This window comes from Sapajus apella, unplaced genomic scaffold (genome assembly GCF_009761245.1).
Source record: "Sapajus apella isolate SASKATOON/1434 unplaced genomic scaffold, GSC_monkey_1.0 scaffold17, whole genome shotgun sequence".
In the NCBI taxonomy this organism is placed as follows: Eukaryota; Metazoa; Chordata; class Mammalia; order Primates; family Cebidae; genus Sapajus; species Sapajus apella.
The window spans coordinates 26229079-26251646 of NW_022436957.1; the positions used below are offsets into that span (position 1 = coordinate 26229079).

The window sequence follows — 22568 nt, forward strand, 5'->3', positions numbered from 1 at the left end:
CCTCCCAGGTTCAAGCAATTTTCCTGCCTCAGCATCCTGAGTAACTGGGATTACAGGCATAAGCCACCACGCCTGGCTAATTTTGTATTTTTAGTAGAGACGGGGTTTCTCCATGTTGTTCAGGCTGGTCTTGAACTCCCAACCTCAAGCGATCTGTCTGCCTCAGCCTCCCAAAGTGCTGGGATTGCAGGCGTGAGCCACTGTGTCTAGCTAATATTTTTATTTCTATGATTTTTATTTGGTTATTTTTCACATCTACCTAATTTCAGTTTTCTTTTGATTCATAGTTTCATGTTTGTTTTTAAAATGGAAGTCATTTTCTAATTTATCTCTGAATACTTAAAGCATATGTCTTTTAAAATATGTGTTAGACGGGAATGAACCCTAGTCCAGCTATTAAGTTTTGTTGGATTTCTTAATACAAGATTTCTTCGTATAGATTAGAATTGTCACTTCCAGCCTTGTCTTCCATTAAGCCATAACCTCAGACAGCAAATACACAGTTGCTTTTTTTTCTAGCATCTCTACACAAGTAAGAGAGCGCCACCTAGCCCCTGGCTTCCAGCATTGACCTGGATTCTATTTCCTTTGTCTTGCACAAAGCATTTTGGATCACTTTCTTCTGTAGGAAGCAGTTCCCAGCCACCACTTCCACTCCCTGACACATATAGAAAAATAAATCAGAAGCCATCATGCTTGTGGCTTCAGTCCTGTTTGGTTATGTATTTCCGTGTCTGTCCACATACATGTTATTCTGTATTTGAGTCAGCATGTGTTGTTTCGGTTTTCTCTTGTGTCGGTTATCCTCCGTGGTTAGACCAAAGGGGATTTTTGCAGTAGAGACTCATTATTTTGGCTCATGTAAGCATCTGTGTCTTCTTTTTCGTCACCAAGAGAACTCTTTTTCTCTCTCTGAAGCCCCTGGCAGGTGATACTAAGGCCTGATATGTTTCTCCTTTCCCTTGTTCCTCTTCTTTTTCCAAATATTGTTTCACAAAACAAAAATCTTTTTGGGAACTTTTAATATGATATGAAATTGAGCTTACTTATCACTTGTCTATGTTGTTTACCACTCTATTCCAGCAGGCTGGCAGATAATATATACCGATTAAATATTGTTTAAATACTGAATCCTATGTTATGCCATTCTTTTTCTTTTTAAATATGAGCTTCAAAGAGGGTTCCCTATATCACCTCACTGGTTTCTTTAAATGTTTCTTCCCCTGTCTCTTCTTTGGTATGGCTTATGATTTTGGCATTAAGATTTCCTTTTTAGAGTTTTTCATCCTTCTTGAGCTAAATACCAATTTTAGGTATAAGCCTATGTAGTAGATATCTATTGCTGTGTAACAGGATTACAACAAACTTAAGTAGCATAAAACAACACATTTATTGTTTCTCAGTACCCGTGGGTTCAGAATCCAGGCACAGCTTAGCTGGATACCCTGCTCAGAGTCTCACAGGGCTGCAGTCAAGGTGTGGACTGAGGCTGTGCTGTCATCTGGGGTTTAATCTGCTTCCAGGCTCATTCAGGTTATTGGCAAAATTCAGTTCCTTGTGGTTATAGGACTGAGGACTTCAGTTTCTTGTTACCTGTCAGATGGAAGCCACCCTCAGCTCCTAGGGCTACCTGCAGTTCCCTGCTACATGAGGGACCCCCAATGCCACTTTGTTTCCTTAAAGTCAGGAAGGGAGGGAATATATCCAGCAAGACAGGCAAAATAAATCATGTAATGTAAGCATGTACACATCACCACAAATATCCTATCACTTTTGACATGTACTGTTGGGTGGAAGAAAGTCACAGACATCACCACACTCAAGAGGAGGGGATTACACAAGGGTGTGAACATCAGGAGGCAGGGATCACGGGAGCCACTTTAACTACAAGTCTATCTGCCACAGCATGTAAACATTGTTTATGAACTTTTATAATGTTCTTTCTTGAAAAGTATACTTTCTGAACAATAAATGCTTTTTATTTTATTTTATTTATTTATTTGACGGAGCTTCGCTCTTGTTGCCCAGGCTAGAGTGCAGTGATCTTGGCTCACTGCAACCTCTGCCTCCTAGGTTCAAGCGATTCTCCTGCCTCAGCCTCCCGAGTAGCTGGGATTACAGGCATGCACCACCACACCCAGATAATTTTGTATTTTTAGTGGAGATGGGGTTTCTCCATATTTGTTCAGGCTGGTCTCAAACTCCGGACCTCAGGTGATCTGCCCGGCTCGGCCTCCCAAAGTGCTGGGATTACAGGCGTGAGCCACCAAGCCCAGCCAAATGCTTTTAATTTTAATTCCCCAACTTACTACTGAAGTATTAATGAAATCTATTACATTTCAAAATAATGTTGCCCCAATTCAACTCTTTTGCCTTTCTCTATGTGATTAAAAATGCTATAGAGTTAGACACTGCATTTGTAATCTAATATATACAAATTAATTACACTATAAATTATATACATATAGATACATAGTACTGTAATATACAGAAAACTCTGCTACACCTGATAGATGATTATAAGCAATTTAGGGTAATCTTTATTTTACATGATTTTTCTTCATACTTACCAATTTTCACCCTAACTGCCTTGTAAGCTACAATTCTACTGCATCCTGAAATATCCTGCTTTATTTTTATACTGTTTGTGGCAGTGGCATTCATGTTAAGGAGCTTTTGAAGAAAAGTGTGCCTGCTGTGACATTACATCAGATCTACTTGATTATTTTTAATTCAATCTTCCTATAGCCTATTTCTTAGCCTTTTACTTTCTAGGCTACATGTCTAGTTTTAAAATAATTTATTCCTCTTGCCCTGTTACAATTTATTCTTTACTCCCTCTTGCTTTCGTTGCATCTCCCTTAGTGGACAACTATTAGGCTTGCATGCATCTTTTCCAGGGAGTCATAACATAAAACAAGGGCTGATTCAAATTTGTAGGTGATGCACTGAAGTACTGGGTCTTCATACTTAGGATGTAATTTATGGTAACTTAATTGATAACAAGTAGACAGTCACCTTCTATTTATCATTGTAGTTTTTTGTTGCTATACTCTTTTGCTGTCCAGTTTTAAAGCATTATACCATCTTCCATTTTATTTCCTACCTCTGAATTCAGAAGACCACGTCTTTTGTGAATTTAGAGGTATCTCTCATTTTTATTAATTTCCTTAAAAGCTAAATCATACCATGTATTATATCCTGACAGCAAAATTATTTACTTCTTTCAGATAAGTGTTTTTATCTAACTTTTATTGTGTTATATTGAATCTATATTTTCAATCACAACAAAACGCTTCCATATATTCCTGATGACAAAAATTAAAACAGTTATCTACTGGAGCTTTAACAGTGACTATGTATTTTTTTTCTTTTGTTTTAATCTAAATAATACTATGATTCTCAACCAGTTATCTCTAATCAAAATTTTGATTTCCCTCTTGCTAAAATTATATTGTTTCCTCTTAAAAACATGGCATAAGCATGTAACATCCTATCTTTTTCAATGGGAATGAGGCATATCAGCATTTGGTTTCCTGGAGTATAAAGTCCCACCAGTTGAGCCCCAAAATCACTTTACTAGACTTCTAGCACAGTGGCTTCTAAAAATTCGTAGTTTACTTGCCTAAAACTATTATGTATGCATTTCTTGGTTAGATGCCATTTAAGGACAGTGTCTTTGAGAGTAAAAGGAGGAGGGACACTTGTTTTTGTTTTTGTTTTTCAATTAGGTCTAGAAATATGCTGCACATGGCAGCTGTGGCCACATGCAGCTATTGAGCACTGGAAATGTACCTAGTCTGAATTGAGATGTGCTTGAAGTGTGAAGTACATACCAGATTTCAAAGATAGCCAAAAAACCAAAATATCTCAATAATTTAATATTGATTTCATATTGAAATTATATTTTTAATATACTGGGTTAAAGAAAATCTTAATTTTACCTTCCTTTTACCTCTTTAATGTGGCAAAAATGTAAATTACATATGTTACTCACTTTCTATTTCTATTGGATGGCATTGGTCTAGAAAATCTTACATATTTACTAGTATTTGGCAGCTGCTGTCTCTGAATTATCTGTTTCCAAAGAAAATTTGAGAGTCTCTTTAAACCAAAATTTTACATAGTTCTCTTGAATGATCCCACTAAGTACTTAAATATGTAAATGTATCAAACTTAAGAAGTACCAAGCTTTTTAAGGCAGGGAATGAGGCGTGTTAGAGTCCCTTGTAAGATATTTGTTGAATTGTTTTTGTCCCATTTTTTAAAGCCTTGTCATATTTACACAGATATGTCAGATCTGTTCCTCAAATACTTTTTATGGTTAAAAAGCCATTTTATATATGTAGAGTTACAGAGTACTATATGTATCTCTACATATATAAAAATGTATAAACAGAACAATTTTGTCATTCTACAGCTTTGCAGCAACATAGTAACTTTTCATAGAAGCTGTGAATGATGGAATATATCAGCATATTCATTCTCTAGTTTACTTACATCTTTGACAACTGACAACAAGAGGGCATGACCATTTGTAATTCAGTTAATAGAACTGGGCACAGGTCCCTACATTTAATATCACTGACATTTGGTTTGGAGTGACTCTGTGGAAGTAATTTACATTAATAATCTAGATGAATGAAATATCAGAGCTAAAAAAATTTTCTTGGAATTCCTAATGGTTTGTGCTGATACTTTTTTTTTTCCTTCAGGTTCTTTTTATAATAGCTTTATAGAGATATAATTCATATTCCACACAATTTACCCTTTTAAAGTATACAGTCCAATGGTTTATAGTAATACTATATTTACAGATTTTTACAACCATCACCACAATCTGACTTTAGAACATTGTCATCACTCCAAAAAGAACCCCATAACCACACCCATCCCCCAGCCCTAGGCAACCACTGAGCCACTTTCTGTCTCTATGGATTTGTCTGTTATAGACAGTTCATATGAATGGAATCATATAATATATGGTCTTTTGTGCCTGGCTTCTTTCATTTTGCATAATGTTTTCAATGCTCATCCATGTTGTAGCATGTATTAAGACATCATTCCTTTTCATAGTCCAATAGTACTCCATTGTGTAGACATACTATGTTTTATCTCTTCATCAGTAGTGGTATTTGGCTGATGCTTTTTTAATATTAAAAAAATTAATGAAGTCAATATTTACATTTAGTAAGACCCTTCACATATATTTTCATATTGAGCCTCACAGTAGTTAGTTAAGTGTTGTCATAGTCATCCTTTTATAGGTGAAGAAATGGAGGCTCAGAAAGCCTAAGTAACTTGCCTAAGATTACACAGCAATTAAGAACTAGAACTGGTATTCAAAGCCAGTTTATCCAATTCTGAAATATGTTTTTATTCTTATTGCCATAGCTCCTAGGCAATTTTATTCTAAAGAAAAATTATGGTCAGGTGTGGTGGCTCACACCTGTAATCCCAGTACTTTGGGAGGCCAAGACAGGAAGAACATGAGGTCAGGAGTTCAAGACCAGCCTAAGCAACATGCTGAAACCCCGCCTCTACTAAAAATATAAAAATTTGCTGGGTGTAGTAGCTCATGCTTGTAATTCCAACTACTCAGGAGACTGAGGCAGGAGAATTGCTTGCACCTGGGAGGTGGAGGTTGCAGTGAGCTGAGATCACGCCGCTGTACTCCAAAGACAAGAGCAAAACTCCATTTCAGGAAACAAGGAAAAAAAAAAAAAAGAAAAGAAAAGAAAGAAAAGAAAAATTACTTACTAGCTAGCTTCTTTGTTTTTTTTCTTGATTTCCTGTACTCTTAGGTATGGGAAACAGACTTGAAAAAACATTTAATGTGGCCTTTCCCAATAATTTTATGGACAATATGGCAATATATTCTAAGTGATAACATACCTCAGTAGCTTAGCAACAGATAGAAAATTGTTAAAGACGCAAACTGATCAACAGATCCATGTCCACCTATGGGGACAAATCCAAGGGTGTGCTGAAGGGCTCACTTCTTTTCCCACATCCCATGAAAAACATTTATTAGTGACTTAGACAAAACTATGTTTATATTAGAAGACCAAGTTTATCATATCTGTGGGAGTCCCAAAATGGAAACTGAATTCAGTCCTTCTGATTGTGTCATACACAGAAGATACGCTCAATAAAAACCTTTGGTAGTAATAAAATTTATTCTGTCCTGGATTCCTTTTTTTCTTTAGGGTTCTGTAGCTATAGCTGGTGCTGTTATTCGCTGGCTAAGAGACAATCTTGGAATTATAAAGACCTCAGAAGAGATTGGTGAGTATGTTCTAACAAAAGGTTAGAAAATCTAAAAAATGACACACACATTTCAGTGTTTTATCTCTGCAATCTGTAAATACTTATGCTTTTCCCCAAATGTATTCCATAAATTATATGCATCCCTATTATGAGTTTGACTTATACAAAAGACTATTTTGTGAAGATTTATAAAACGAGGAATTGACATAATTGGTGATGGTTATTGATAAACTGGCAATGTAGGGCATAAAAATTATCCAAGTATAAAATTGAACACTGGAGATTGCCAGAACCTGTAGATAGAGAAGTTGAGTTAAATTTATCTGATGAGAAAGAGCTTTAACTCCTAGATTAGAGTGAGCATTAAAACTCTGGTACTATAAGTATTATTATAGCTATTTTCAGTCTATAGCTAATTAGTTTGAACCTACCTACTCACTCTTTCATCCACTTAACTTTGCCTGAAGGTGAGACAATCAGAAATACATTTCAGATTAGGGACACACTAGAGGCCACTTTTTCATCTCCTATTCAGCAACCTTAAAAATAGTGGAAATGAGCTAGAATACCTTAAAGAAACGAATCCAGTTCCTTGATTTCTTGAGCTAGGCTGCATTTTAGTGGGGGGTATTTAATGTGGGATAAATTCATTTTTGTTGATCCTACCCTACTACTGTAGTTAGCAACATTTTGCTCTACCAATGAATTGGAAACCAAAATCCCTGTTCTAATTTTTCTAATTTCTAAAATAGGTATGCTTATTTGATAATACAGAATATTTGTGTAATTTTTGTTTTTCCTTTTTTTTAATGTTAGAAAAACTTGCTAAAGAAGTAGGTACTTCTTATGGCTGCTACTTTGTCCCAGCATTTTCAGGGTTATATGCACCTTATTGGGAGCCCAGTGCAAGAGGGTAAGTATTGAAAATATGGTGTGCTTTTGGGGATCTTGATATATTTACTAAAGCAGTTAATAACTAGTTAGTTTCTTATCTATTTTCAAATGATTTTAATGTGTTGGAGAAAACCTTTTGTTTTTGGAGAGTATAATTTCAGAAGCTTTAGCTCCAAGAAGTTATGAATTAGCTGACAGTAACCCCTGCCATATCCATATTCATGTTATTATCTTTTATCTTCAAGGTGTCTGCAAGTTGTATAGTGAAGGGATATCATCATAATGAATATTGATTCGTTTTATGATGCCATCATGTCTTCAAATGCATCATGAACTTTTTCTTTTTTTTTTTTCCCTAAAAAGTCAGCTTTATTGAAATATAATTCACACACCATATAACTCATCCACTTAAAGGGTAAAATTAAACAATACTGCTATAATCACAGAGTTGTGCAACCATCATGAACTTTTTCATATATGAATGCAGAATTGTGAAATATAAGGACTAGCGAGTTAATGATTATGTCTAGTTTTCTCTTCCTGAACATTTGTGTCTACCAAATTTGACCTTTTCATATTTGAGATATTTCAAGTTGATTGATACGTTTATACCATTCTAATCTGAAAATCTTTTTGCATATTTTTAGGATAATCTGCGGACTCACTCAGTTCACCAATAAATGCCATATTGCTTTTGCTGCATTAGAAGCTGTTTGTTTCCAAACTCGAGAGGTAACAAATATGGGCCTCTTTTCTTGTACTTAGTTCACTTTTATCACTCTTAAGTTACATGTTATTGCCCAAGATTATTTAGTACTGAAAATGTAGTTAATCAAATATTAAGCCTGCCTAAATACTAATCTAAATATAAGTAGGGGTTTCCCCCTTTTCTAGCTGTTATTACCTTCTAACTTACTGTTCCCTGTCAGGCACTGGGAATTTTATGGTTGTGGGGAGGTTGAATGATACACATTAGGCAAAGGAAAGAGCACAAACATAGGCATCAAGACAGAAAAACAGGGTGCAATATGGAGTTGTATAGCTTAGCTAAATATCAGGGTGAATACAGAGGTGTAGTGAGAGAAAATGTTGGCTGTGACCAGATCAAAGAGGGCCTAGAAGACCAGTATAAGAAGTGTCAGTTTATTCCATAGGCTCTTGGAAGCTCTTGAGACTTTCTGAGTGAAGGATTGCCATTTTCAGAGATGTTACTATGAAATAGAGTTATAGCATTAATTGCATTGGTTTATTTAAGATTTTGGATGCCATGAATCGGGACTGTGGAATTCCACTCAGTCATTTGCAGGTAGATGGAGGAATGACCAGCAACAAAATTCTTATGCAGCTACAAGCAGACATTCTGTATATTCCAGTAGGTCAGTAAGTCTTCATTCCTTTAAACTCCCGGAGTAATGTTTCTTATGGAGGAACTAGTTCTTTGGGCATATGTAACCACATAGATGTTGATGGAACTCTCTCCCCTCAGTGAAGCCCTCGATGCCTGAAACCACTGCACTGGGTGCTGCCATGGCAGCAGGGGCTGCAGAAGGAGTCGGCGTATGGAGTCTTGAACCCGAGGATTTGTCCGCCGTCACAATGGAGCGGTTTGAACCTCAGATTAATGCTGAGGGTACATTTAAAGAATGAAAGTTTTAGTGGTATACTGTGAAAACAACCTTAGTGCAAGGGAGTTTTGTTTTTCTGTTTAGTTAAAAGTTAAGGAACCAAGTAAAATTGTAAATGTTATCATTGCAGATTAGGCTACTAAGCATATTGGGCTTTACTGAATAAATGTGAGTGACAGAAATCGCTTCTTATCAAAAGAACTTCTAAAACCACTTTTTAAAAACTACTCACTTTTACTGTTTATGGTCCTTTAGTGTAGGAGAATAGTACTGCCACACTGTCAGGTGTAGCTAGTTAGAATAGCGGTTTTTAAAGTGAGAAGGAAGATATATCAGCCACTCACCCCTAATGTCTACACCAGATCATCTTTGGTGCCAGTGGCCCAGCTTTAGGACATAATTAGCTGGGTTAAGAGATATTCTGGTAATTTTTAAGCACAACAGGACTAACCTGATGAAGGCAGCAACAATTTAAGTAAGTGAACATTAGATAATGTGATTCACTGTGCTAACTATGCTAAGGCACAAGCTCTGGTCAGCACTTTTGCTAAAATGTAGTGATGCATCTCTTAAAGTAAATGTGATTAGAAAAATAAGGTTTTGCAGGCTGGGTGCAGTGGCTCAAGCCTGTAATCCCAGCACTTTGGGAGGCCGAGGCGGGTGGATCACGAGGTCAAGAGATCGAGACCATCCTGGTCAACACGGTGAAACCCCGTCTCTACTAAAAATACAAAAAATTAGCTGGGCATGGTGGCGCGTGCCTGTAATCCCAGCTACTCAGGAGGCTGAGGCAGGAGAATTGCCTGAACCCAGGAGGTGGAGGTTGCGGTGAGCCGAGATCGCGCCATTGCACTCCAGCCTGGGTAGCAAGAGTGAAACTCCGTCTCAAAAAAAAAAAAAAGAAAGAAAAATAAGGTTTTATATATTAGAATTGGTTTTATAACTTTTTAGAAAACTATGCATAAAATAGTTTCAGCCGGGAATGGTGATACGTGTCTACAGTCCAAGCTACTCAGGAGGATCTCTTGGGCCCAGGAGTTCAAGTCCAGCCTAGGCAACATAATGAGACCCCTGTCTCTTACCAAAAAAAAAAGCATCAAAGTGGATTTTGAGATATTGGGAATAAGGATTTTTGTTTGGTTTTACGGGAGACTGTGCCAGTGTTTCTCAATTTTATTCATTCTTTTAACATATATGAAAATGATTTAAAATACTAGTAATTTTATAGTCAGAGTATATCATATACCTTGATTTAGAAATGCGTTTCAACATCTGATATTCTGTCATTTTTAACTTTTGCGATACTGGATAAAATATGAAGTTCAAACAATTTTTCTACTTTTCAAAAAAAATCTACTTTTTAATAAGCAAAAAATGTCCAGAGCAATATATGGCCTCTAAATGGTAATCTTATTCTTAAAGCAAGGAAGTTCTATGCCAAGAGAACCATCTCTACTCTTAGAAGAGCCATCTTTGCTGGTGTTGAAGGCCTTAGCCTGGAGTGGATCAGTCATACCCTATTGTCCTCCCTCTCACCAGCCCTCATTCCTCCCCATAAACAAATGGGCACCTAGATATAGATAGTCCATTTTTCCAGCAAAGAGTTGTTTATAGCCAACCATAGGCCAGAGACTGTATTGATGTGGGGATATAGAGATGAATAAGACCTGATCTTCTTTTCTTTATTTTTTTTCTTTTTTTGAGATGGAGTTTTGCTCTTGTTGCCCAAACTGGAGTGCAATGGCGTGATCTCGGCTCACTGCAACTTCCGCTTCCCAGTTTTGAATGATTCTCCTGCCTCAGCTTCCCAAGTAGCTGGGATTACAGGCGTGTGCCACCACACCCAGCTAATTTTTTTGTATTTTTAGTAGAGATGGGATTTCACTATGTTAGCCAGGCTGGTCTTGAACTGCTGACCTCAGGTGATCCGCCCGCCTTGGACTCCCAAAGTACTGGGATTATAGGCATGAGTCACCATGCCCAAGCAAGGCCTTATCTTCTCATCTTCTTTTGCCCTTCAGAAGATTAAAGTATATTAGAAGCAGTAGACAAAACCATAAAAATTCACTGTGGTGGCTGACATCCTGGAGTATGTGTGAAAAGAGAGAGGGGGATAGAAATGGGGCACTGGAAAACTTTCTGAACTGAGTGATTCTTGAGCCTTGTCTCCTGGGTAATGTAGGGTTCGGGTGCTATGGAAAGTGTGGGAGGCTTGAGAGAAAGATAGCCCCATATGTGGTTCAGCATCCTTAGAAATACAGCGTCAAGCTCATTTTTGTTTAGTCTTTATGTTGTAGATTTCCACCTTTAAAAAATCTTGCTTTAAGATGCTGGGGTTGGGGGTAATGGGGCTGTGTCAGTAATCAACTCAAATCTTATGAGAAATCAGTATTTGTTAAATCCTCTGACTAAAATAAAAATATCTCCTTCTAATCTTCCCACATTATAGCATACCCTTTCCCTCATACCCTTTCCCAAAAAAAGAAGAGAAAACAGATCAAATGGGATTCCCCTTTCTAATTCATTACCACTTGTTTGTGAGTGGCCTAGTCTGCAGAGCAGGCAGTCTGTCTGCCAGTCTCCCTTTACCCTGCTGAATTTCCCCTACCCTGTTTTTGTTTGTTTGTTTGTTTTTGAGATCTAGTCTTACTCTGTCACCCAAGCTAGAGTGCAATGGTGTGATCTCAGCTCACCCTAACCTCTGCATTCCAGGTTCAAATTATCCTCCTGCTTCAGCCTCCCAGGTAGCTGGGTCTACAGGCAGGGTTTTACATTGCTCAGGTTGGTCTTGAACTTTTGAGCTCAAGCGATTCTCCCTCTTCACCCTCCCAAAGTGCTGGGATTACAGGCATGAGCCACCTCACCCAGCCTCCCCGTGTCCTGTTTCACTCCAACTTCCAAGCAAGCATCTCTTCCAGTCACTAGTAGTCACCAGCAACGATGTGCTTTCAAATCTGAGTCCTGGTAAAGCCCCACTGCAGTTTAATGTGTGCAATAATTTGTCGAGAATGTTGAGTGACCATAAGTATGGTATTTAGGATATCTCAGCAAATTACTTCTCATATGTGTTTTTTGTACCTTCTAATTCTAGAAAGTGAAATTCGTTATTCTACATGGAAGAAAGCTGTGATGAAGTCAATGGGTTGGGTTACAACCCAATCTCCAGAAAGTGGTAAAAATGTTTTTGTTTATTATTACCACATTTTCTTAGTATGTTAGTTATTTAAGTGTCTAGCCATTTATACATAGCCAGGCTACTCTGAAGAAAAGCATTATCATATGTCCAGAGATTCTAACATTTTGAAAACACTTTAAAGTTCTAAACACAAAATGTGAATTTTCAGGTTGATATATATACTTCAACTCTATCCTGCCATATCTTTTCTTATTAGGTTATTCCTGGTACTTCAATTGACAACTTAGTCTTCCAAGAATAAAATTATTTCTAGTTTCTTCTTAATGGAAAAAAAATCAAGTAGAGTCTTCATTTTTTTCTCACTCTCCTCTTACTTTACCTTTTTGGGGGGCTGTCTTTATGACCTGAACCAACTGAAAGCTGTATTAATTTCAGAAAATATTCTGCTACTTCCTAGGCTGATTTCAAGTACATGATGGGGATTCCTTTGGAATCAGAGAGGAAGAAAGAAATATGTCAAACATAGTAAATTAGAACTCTTATAAATATATTGGGAAATGCTCTTAGCAGAAAAAATAGTGGACTATTCTACCTTTCAACACTTAGGAAGGCGACGAGCTTAAGTAAACCATTTAGATTTAAACAGCCTTAAGATGCATAATATTATTATTTTTTGCTAAATGCAAGATGTGGAGCATAATGATTGGAACAATGGCAAATAATATATTGAAGCATATACTTTTTTTTTTTTTTTTTTTGAGACAGAGTTTCACTCTATCACCCAGGCTAGAGTGCAGTGGTGTGATCTTGGCTCACTGCAACCTCTGCCTCCCAGATTCAAATGAGTTTCCTGCCTCAGCCTCCCAAATAGCTGGGATTACATTTGCCCACCAACATGCCCAGCTAAATTTTTTGTATTTTTAGTAGAGACAGGGTCTCACCATGTTGGCCAGGCTGGTCTGGAATTTCTGACCTCAAGTGATCCGTCTGCCTCAGCCTCCCAACTCCCAAAGTGCTGGGATTACAGGCGTGAGCCATCGCACCCGGCTAAAGCACATACTTTAATGGAGAAGAGTTGACAAATGAAATAATACCTGCCTTCCAACCCCAAGGTGAATGTATCTGTTTTTTAGGAGAAGCTTTCAGAGCCATCTACTACCACAGATCACTGAGGTCTGTATTTTTAGGCCTGGATGTTTTTCTACTAAATAAGTTTAGTATCTTTTGTTGTGAGACTTAGCTTCCTTTTCCAAGATGGTAGCAAAGTTTTTCTTGCTAAGACTGTAATTTTGAGAGCCCCTTTACAGTTGAACTTCTCAAGCATAAGTAGTTTTCTAGCACAGTACTAGTTGCTGTGTGAGATGTAATAGATGTAAACCCAGACGTCTTTTCTAGTTGCCCTTAATTATTTGCTTATAAGAAATTGAGTTACATGATTTCTTTAACTAGCTGGATGTTTTAAAATGGCACAATCCTCCTGCCTTCCTCCCTCCAACCCCATGCCTTACACACACATACACAATTTTCCTCACTAGCAGTTGAGGATGTAATTCTCACTGCAAAATTCCCACAAAGTCAACTGATCATTTTCCCCTTGTTTGTGTACCTTACTATCAGTGAATTTAAAATGCCACGAAAAAATTGATAAAACAAGCAAAAATATGATTGCTCCTATTTCTACTATCAGTATTGATGATAAAAGTAATTTGATTTTTTGAGATTTTTATTTATTTTGTTTGTTTGTTTGTTGAGACAGAGTCTTGCTCTGTTGCCCAGGCTAGAGTGCAATTCGATCTTGGTTCACTGCCACCTCCACCTCCTGGGTTCAAATGATTCTCTTGCCTCCCAAGTAGCTGGGATTATAGGCACCCGCCACCTCGCCCGGCTAATTTTTGTATTTTTAGTAGAGACAGGGTTTCAACATCTTGGTCAGGCTGGTCTTGAATTCCTGATCTTGTGATCCATCCACCTTGGCCTCCCAAAGTGCTGGGATTATAGGCATGAGCCATGGCGCTTGGCCAGAGAGTTTTATATATTTTTTAAGAATTTTGTTTTTGTTTCAGTTAGGCTGCAGTGTATTTAGGCCAGTTTGAAAATGTTTTTTAAATAGATTTACGAAAAACACTCTAAAATGTAATATTTTAGGGGTCTCTAAGCTGTATAATAATCTTGGAATAGTAATCATCAGTTAATAAAATGCTAGTTGTATTCCTTTAAGCAATATAAGCTATATAACTGTATAATAAGTTATGTGATAATAGCAGTACAGATAGAATCCTATTTCAATACACTTGAAAGGATATTAGAACTGCTACCTGTATCTTATCTCATGGGAAGAATATTAGGCTTCCTTAAGTTCCAAAGCAGTTTGCCAATTTTGAAGCAATCATATTTATTTTCTTGTTTGTGACTATATTTGAATGCTTTGTAAACAATTTTTAACATTTCATATGTATTTAAAATATATTGTCAGAGGCTGGGCATGGTGGCTCATGCCTGTAATCCCAGCACTTTGGGAGGCCGAGGCCGGCGGATCACAAGGTCAAGAGATCGAGACCATCCTGACCAACATGGCGAAACCCCTGTCTCTAATAAAAATACAAAAATTAGCTGGGCTTGGTGGCGCATGCCTGTAGTCCCAGCTACTCGGGAGGCTGAGGCAGGAGAATCCCTTGAACCCAGGAGGCTGAGGTTCATTGAACTAAGATCGCGCTCCAGCCTGGTGACAGAGTGAGACTCTGTCTCAAAAAAAAAAAAAAAAGAAAAGAAAGAAAAAAGTAAATATATTGTCAGATGCATTTTGTTACATACTACATTCTATTTAAAAAATAAAATTGAACTAATATTTTAGCAAAAATAGGGTTTTAAATTCATCTTAGGACACTAATATAACTCTTGTCTTGTAGCCAAAGGACCTAGAATTTGAACTTGAACAGAATTATATAGATCATTTAGTATCTTTTCGGGAAGAATCAAGAAAGCTAAAATTAACAGCCTCCCAAAAAGTTATCCATAGGCTCTCTCTGGCTTTGCCAGTGGAAGGCTAATGTTGGTCTATATGTATTATGTTCTTGGCTGTGTGGCATGCTATCTGTATTGTTTGTAAACTGTCATAAGCCTTCAATACTGATTATATTTTTGATTTGAAGTAGTAACTCTTTGCTAGCTTTTATGAATATACTATTTTTTATAGCTTATTTTGTTTTGCTATCTTGTGATTCTTAACACAAATATTGTAATTATGTGTCTCTCTTTTGGTTTGCTTGACTGGAATTCTCTTCTGCTTGGATGACCACAGGTGACCCTAGTATCTTCTGTAGTCTGCCCTTGGGCTTTTTTATAGTGAGTAGCATGGTAATGTTAATCGGAGCAAGGTACATCTCAGGTTAGTTACTCTTTAAATTAGACAATTATATTAGTTAGCTTTAATGTTTTCGTGTATAACTTGGCAGAAATTTTTCAGTGTTTTTTATTCTTTCTATTGTCTAGGAAGCTGGAAAATCAACTTAAGGTCTAATTAGTTAGACTAATCTTTGGGTGCAGTTAGAAGTAAGAACTATGACTCTGCTTAACCTTTTTAAATTTTTAATGTGATGATTTCTTTGAGAGGGACTACATTCTGCTGTCAGCTACAGCAGTAAGCAAAAGTGAAAATACTAATGTTTAAATGAAAGGACTTCCAAATTGACTGCTGAAAGTTAAAGTATAATTTTGACATTAATTAAATTGTCTTTTAAATATGTATAAATTATTTTTCATACTCCTGAAAATTTGCTAAGCAAGTCTTAACATTGAATTCTGGCAAGACTTTCAGCCAGAGCATGTCAGCAGAGTTCCTGTAAAACTCTAAAACCAGGGAAGATTTATAGTTACTTTTATTTCAGTTAAAAGAATATATTTTATGAACTGAAGGTTTAAACATTATTGCTTAAATAAATTGGGGTTGAAATGAAAACAGAATTATTTTTCCACATTAACTTCTACCGAATACTTTTTAAAATAAAAGTAAAGTGGTTCAGCATGTTATGAAATATATTGCATAATCTTATTAATTTATGATAGCCATTTTTGGAAGCCACTCCTGATGATAGCTCAGTTTTTCTTAAAATTACTGGCTTAAATAGAAATGATGTTTCTTATTCTGCATGTTCCCATAAAATTGAAGCTTTAAAAAAAAATCTTCATGATTAGGGAAATAGTTAAATTCTCTCTTATTTAATAAGGTAATGACCTGAGTTCAAGACGTAAAATTTAAACTTTAGTGATACGAGAGGGAACATCTGTTTGTGAAGATCTGACAAACATTTATTTGGCTTGGCATTATCAGTTTAGTGCTATATATAAATGTGGAATGAAAGTTATTTACAGAAAATTATTTGCAGAACATTAGATTATCTTTTAATGAGAAAATTTCGGTTACTTGCATGAGAATTTAAAACTAGATTATCTTACTTTTTTCCATATTCTGAATGTTCAAACATATTCAGAATAAATTTGTTCAAATTGCCTGCTTCTGTACTAACAATACCTTAGTTTGGTATCAGTAAAAGAAGAAAACACTATGGAATACTACAGAAAATATTGTAAATATTGTTTCCAAAAATACAACCACTAGTCCAAATAAACTTATTTTTTCTTTGAATTACCTTACAAAGGACCTCTGTATACATAAATCTATGGGGAATCTGTTCTTTCTGCTTCTCAAGAATGTTTGGTGGAAGACTGTAAACATTCCCATGAGAACTGTAATTTAAATCTATAAAGAAACATATACATTGTTTTAGAAAAAGTTCTGTTACTTTTCATTATCCTGAGTATTTTGGGCTGCATAATGATGGTCTGGAAAAGTAAAGAAAAAAAAACATTGCAGCTGAAAATTTTGACTTTTTTCGTTTGTTTCTCCCTTGGTATTATGACATCATGAAAAGGCCTTGTCTCTATGAACATTGAGACATGTGGCATCTCTCTAAGCTAAAAGATGCGCTAAGTGTCCAGATTCTTAGGCTTCTAAAATGCATGTGGTCACTATATTTAGGTTCTCTTTTTGGTGACATACACTGCAATTTGAGAGGGCTGGAAATTGTTTGTCTTGGTAAACAATTAGCAACAGTGGCAATATTTGCTAATTTTGGAATTGGCCCTGTTATATTTGTTGCATTTTAATTGTGAGGCATGGTTTAGAAATCATATGGACTTTCTAGCTTCATAAATGATTGAATAGTCTTCATTGCTTTAACTCCTGAATTGTATGCACGTATTATTGACATATATGGTTTTTGTTCCCCATTTCAGGTATTCCATAAATACTACCAACTCATGGATTCCCAAGATTCAAGCTTTTTACATAATGAAAGAATCCAGCAATTCTGTCTCTTAATGTGATGACACTATTCATAGACTTTGATTTTATTTATAAGCCACTTGCTGCATGACCCTCCAAGTAGACCTGTGGCTTAAAATAAAGAAAATGCAGCAAAAAGAATGCTATGGGAACATATGGTGGCTTTTTTTTTTTTTTAACATCCACGGTTAAGGTTGGGCCAGCTACCTTTGGGGCTGACCCCCTCCATTGCCATAACACCCTGCTCCATTCCCACTAAAATCTTGGAAGAATTCAGATCCTCACCCTTGGAACCTTCCATCAAACACACTCAAACACTATTGGACCAGGATTTGAGTCTCTGCATGACATATATTTGATTAAAAGGTTATTACTAACCTGTTAAAATGAGCAGCTTTTTGCATTTAACAGACACCCCCAAAGTCTTCTTTTCTATTTAGAAGACTGCAACACCTTTACTGAACGTTTGAATAGAAACCTCTACTAAATTACTAAAATAGACATTTAGTGTTCTCACAGCTTGGATATTTTTCTGAAAAGTATTTGCCAAAACTGAAATTCTTCAGATATTTTCCAAGGTCCTACTAATTAAAATGACTTTCTGTCTGGATCTTATAGGAAAGGATACTTTCTTTTGTCTTCCATCTTTCCTTTTTATATTTTTTACTTTGTATGTATAACATACATGCCTATATATTTTATATACTGAGGGTGGCCCATTTTTAAATTAAGAGCACATTATATTCAGAAGGTTCTAACAGGGCTGGTCTTATGTAAACCACTATGTATATAAAATGTTGGAAAACAGCTGTATACATTTTTGGGCAACGGTTATGCATAATATTTGCCAGAAGAATCTTTTTCTTAAAGAGCCAACATTTAAAATTTGTGTTTTATGTCAATAAAAGAAAATATACTTCAACTATATTTCTTATCCCTTACATTTTTATTTAATTGTCTTAGCTTAAAAAAAGAAGAAACTGCAGAATACTACAGTAAATATTGTTTTCAAACACAAGCACTAATTCAGATAGTTATCTTTCCTTTGAATTAATTTTAAGTGTATTTTGGGTCCTATTGAGGGGATGAGAGGATGTCAAAAAAAGTTAAATATCTAAGCAGAATAAAGTTTAGAAATAAAGCCAAGAATCTCTTTCATTTCAAATGTTATAAATTGTTAATAAGAAACATGCTATCTGGGGTGACAGAATTATCCCTGCTTAATATCATAACTGAAAAAAGGTTTATCATTACAAATGCCTTCCAATGAAACCAAGAATTTCTCAAAATATTTAATGTCACATATTATAAGAAGTTATCTAATGTAGCTTCTTAAGGTCAATTTTTAAAAGTATCTTAAAATCACTTTGTTTTGTAGTAAATAGTGAAGAAAAGGTTGCCTCCTAATTATTTTCTTCAATGAGTACTGAATGGGAAAATATTTATATCTTACTATAAAAGGTTCTGTTTTGTTTAGAATTAATGGTAGCTTTATTAACTGTTCTGATTGTGCTGTTTCTAAATTACTGAATTGGGTAGGTTTTATTGATGCACCTGTCATTTAACTGACATAAATACTATAGAAGGGTATTGTGAAATGATCACTTTGTGGCAGGGGTACTTTTAAACATGATTGTTTCTACAAAAGTAGGTTGAGTTCATTGTAAATAATTGTGAAAACGACTGTTCAAATAATTTTAAGATTACATTAATTTTTCTATAAATTGCAAGATTTATAAATGTTTGAAAATGTACACATTGATACCTAATGACAAATTGACTTAAAATAAATTGACCCCTCGTTCTTATTTGCATTTCTCATTTACAGACTAGAACTTAGATGAAAGTTAAATTAAGAAAGATGTTTCAGGAAATGTGAAACTCAGCTGTTAGCACTTGATATGGCCCACTCTGAAGAGTTAACCAACGGCCAAAGAAGTAATTTCTGTAATGATGAACACCTTAAACATTCTATTAGAACAGACTACACTGTCCCATCTCAGCATTTGCAGAAAATACGTTGGTGAGGTCAGCAGCCATTATCCATAGGGTCTTGCGTGGCTAACCATGACCACCATTGTTCTCTCAACCTGTTAACCAACACCTCAATCCTTTGTTCTCCAACTAATCAGTAAAATAAGTAATGTATCTCTGCTTTTGTAATGATATCTGAGAATTTTTAGTATGTTTCTTTTGAAGTACCCAAAGCCCGATTCTTTGGGATATCTTTTGGGTATCTGGTATCATGTGGGAGTGAAGAATGAAAGTTATTTTGGAGAAACCAACGAAGTTGTGATAGCACAGAAGCTAATGGCGTAGACAGTGGAATGGGTAGTATTTCACCTCTAGTGTTTACATAATAGTAGATTGAAGTACCAGTTTTTTTAACTGTAACTCTTTAATAGCTTGTTTTGTCTAGTAATAAATAATGAAGTTTCCTTGATTCTTTGCTTTTGCAACCTAACAACTAATAAGTTCACATAATAAACACATAATAACTAATAAATTCCCATAACTAATAAGTTTACATAATAAACAATTAGTAGAAAACTGAGTGAAATTGTAAACTAATCTGATTTGTACTTCGTGTATACTTCATAGGTACATATCTTAACTCTGGCCTTATAATTAAATATAAGATGTGTCAAGTACTGTAGACAAAAAGAAAAATCTCACAGGTATTTCCTGAGATTTCCCTGTCATCAGTTTTAATGAAAATGACTCATTAAACTAAATTTGAGGACTATAAAGATAAATATTCTGAGAAGGAAAAGTTAGGTTAAAAACAGGTTTCTCAACTAGGCCAGTATCTTTGACAGTTTTCATTCTATTTCAAATAACTAGTTCTACCTGACAGCATAACAGTTGCGAGGATGACAATATTTTATTTTAAAAAGCAGCCTCAGGCCTCTTTCAATTTTCCTGTTTAGTATTAAAATTAAGTAGCTTCTTTTATTCCTTATTATTGAACTTGATAATATCTATCTCATAGGTTTCTTATTATTGTATGACTAGTTAACAAGTGGATTTCATAAATATCAAATCATTTAAGTAATCACCAAAATATCCATCAAGGATAAACTTGTTAAATTAATTCTGGTACAGCCATAACAAATAAAATGTGTAGCTTTAGAAAAGAATGAGGACACTGTCTAGAAAGACATGGTATTCAGGGCAAGTGAAAAAGCAAGGTGCAGAGTAGCATGTTAAGTGTGCTACCCTTCTGTTAGGGAGAGACAGAGAGAGAAACTAGAATGTTTGCTGTGCCAGAAGGACTGGAAAGCTGCTAATAGTGCTTATCTACTGGGACAGAAAGGGGTGATAATTAGGTATTTGGGAGATAGGGGTGGGAAAAAACTTCACTATATATGTGTGTGTGTGTGTGTAAGTATGTGTGTGTGTCTATATATATATAGACACACACACATATATATGTACACTTTTTTGTTTTTTGAGACAGAGTCCCACTCTATTGCCCAGGCTGGAGTGCAGCATTATGATCTGGGCTCACTGCAACCTACGTCTCCCAGGTTCAAGTGATTCTCCTGCCTCAGCCCTCCTGCATAGCTGGGACTACAGGTGGATGCCCCCACACCCAACTAATTTTTGTATTTTTAGTAGAGACAGGGTTTCTACTAAAACCCAGCTGGTCTTGAACTCCTGACCTCAAGTGATCTGCCCACCTTGGCTTCCAAAGTGCTGGGATTACAGGTGTGAGCCACTGCTCCTGGCCACTATATATTTGAAACATCTTAATTGTTAGTATGTATAATATTAAACCAGATTTAATGTATTAACTATTTAAAAACTAGACTTTTAAACTCTACGTTCCAAAATCTAATTTTTATCTTTAATGCTGCTATGAATATTTATATACAGTAACCTCTGAATTTAAGTTCAAAGGTTCATTCAGAGGTTACTGTATATAAATATTCAGACAGCATTATTCATAATAGCCAAAAAAAGGAAAGCACCAAAATGTCTATCAATTGATGAATAGATAAACAAAAGCAGTATATCCTTGTAATGGAATATTATTCAGCAATAAAAAGAAAGTACTGATACATGCTGTATGAAGGAACCTTGGAAATACTATGAAAAGTGACACAGAAAGCCACATATTGTACTGATTTCAGTCATATAAAATGTCCAGAATAGACAAATCCATAGAGACAGAAAGTACATTAGAGATTGCCAGGGGCTGGTGGATGGGGAAATGGGAAAATGACTGCTAATGAGTATGGGGTTTCCTTTGCGGTGAAGAAAATGTTCTGAAACTAGATATGGTGGTTGTACTTTGTGAATATACTAAAAGCCACTGACTTGTTTATACTTTAAAGGGGTGAATTTTATGGTATATAAATTATACCTCAATAAAAATGTAATAAGAAATTTCAGAGGTCATGAGTTAGTGATGCATAGGCCAAATTCTGCCCACAGATTTGTTTAAAACAACAAAATTGTTTAAATTTTTTATTTATGTAAAATAAACATAAATGTGCAGTCCCTAATGGCACATGGGTTTCTGATCCCTGAAATGAGCCCCTTGAAGAAAATGAATTTTATTTACTCTTTGAAAAATGTAGGGTAAGAAATTTAACTCCTTATTTTTCACTTTTTCTCAAGCATTTATTACTGAAAGTAAGAAAACTGCTTTAGGCACTAATACATAAATACGATGATAAACAGAAGGTCCGCCTTTCCACTCACCTTCTCAAGGGTGTTCCAGGTCTGTCCAGTAGAATATACTCATACAACTTGGCTGGGAGTGGTGGCTCACAGGTGTAATCCCAGCCCTTTGGGAGGCCAAGGCGGGTGGATCACCTGAGGTCAGAAGTTCGAGACCAGCCTGGCCAACATGGTGAAACCCCGTCTTTACTAAAAATACAAAAACTTATCTGGGAATGGTGGGGGGCGCCTGTAATCCCAGCTACCTGGGAGGCTGAGGCAGGAGAATCGCTTGAATAGGGAAGGCGGAGGTTGCGGTGAGCCAAGATCGCGCCATTGCACTCCAGCCTGGGCATCAAGAAGGAAACTCCATCTCAAAAAAAAAAAAGAAAAGAAAGCCGGGCGCGGTGGCTCAAGCCTGTAATCCCAGCACTTTGGGAGGCCGCGGCGGGTGGATCACGAGGTCGAGAGATCGAGACCATCCTGGTCAACACGGTGAAACCCCGTCTCTACTAAAAATACAAAAAATTAGCTGGGCATGGTGGCACGTGCCTGTAATCCCAGCTACTCAGGAGGTTGAGGCAGGAGAATTGCCTGAACCCAGGAGGCGGAGGTTGCGGTGAGCCGAGATCGC

General features: G+C 36.2%; 1 protein-coding gene across 13 annotated transcripts in view; it reads left to right on the plus strand.

Annotated features, from left to right (window-relative positions):
* The window catches only part of GK (glycerol kinase), a 78643-nt gene extending 59569 nt beyond the window's left edge, over window positions 1–19074 (plus strand). For 4 of the 13 annotated variants that reach the window (XM_032286178.1, XM_032286182.1, XM_032286174.1 and 1 more), the window contains 8 exons: window positions 6210–6288; window positions 7087–7183; window positions 7812–7896; window positions 8420–8540; window positions 8651–8794; window positions 11881–11961; window positions 15224–15310; window positions 15415–19074. In XM_032286178.1, coding sequence (XP_032142069.1) covers window positions 6210–6288; window positions 7087–7183; window positions 7812–7896; window positions 8420–8540; window positions 8651–8794; window positions 11881–11961; window positions 15224–15310; window positions 15415–15446 — 726 coding nt within the window. In that variant the 3' untranslated portion in view covers window positions 15447–19074. Of the gene's footprint in view, window positions 1–6209; window positions 6289–7086; window positions 7184–7811; window positions 7897–8419; window positions 8541–8650; window positions 9387–9704; window positions 10371–11880; window positions 11962–15223; window positions 15311–15414 lie in introns of those variants that run through there. The other 9 variants (XM_032286185.1, XM_032286186.1, XM_032286183.1 and 6 more) reach the window with 6 other exon arrangements.
* The last annotated feature ends 3494 nt before the right edge of the window (window positions 19075–22568 follow it).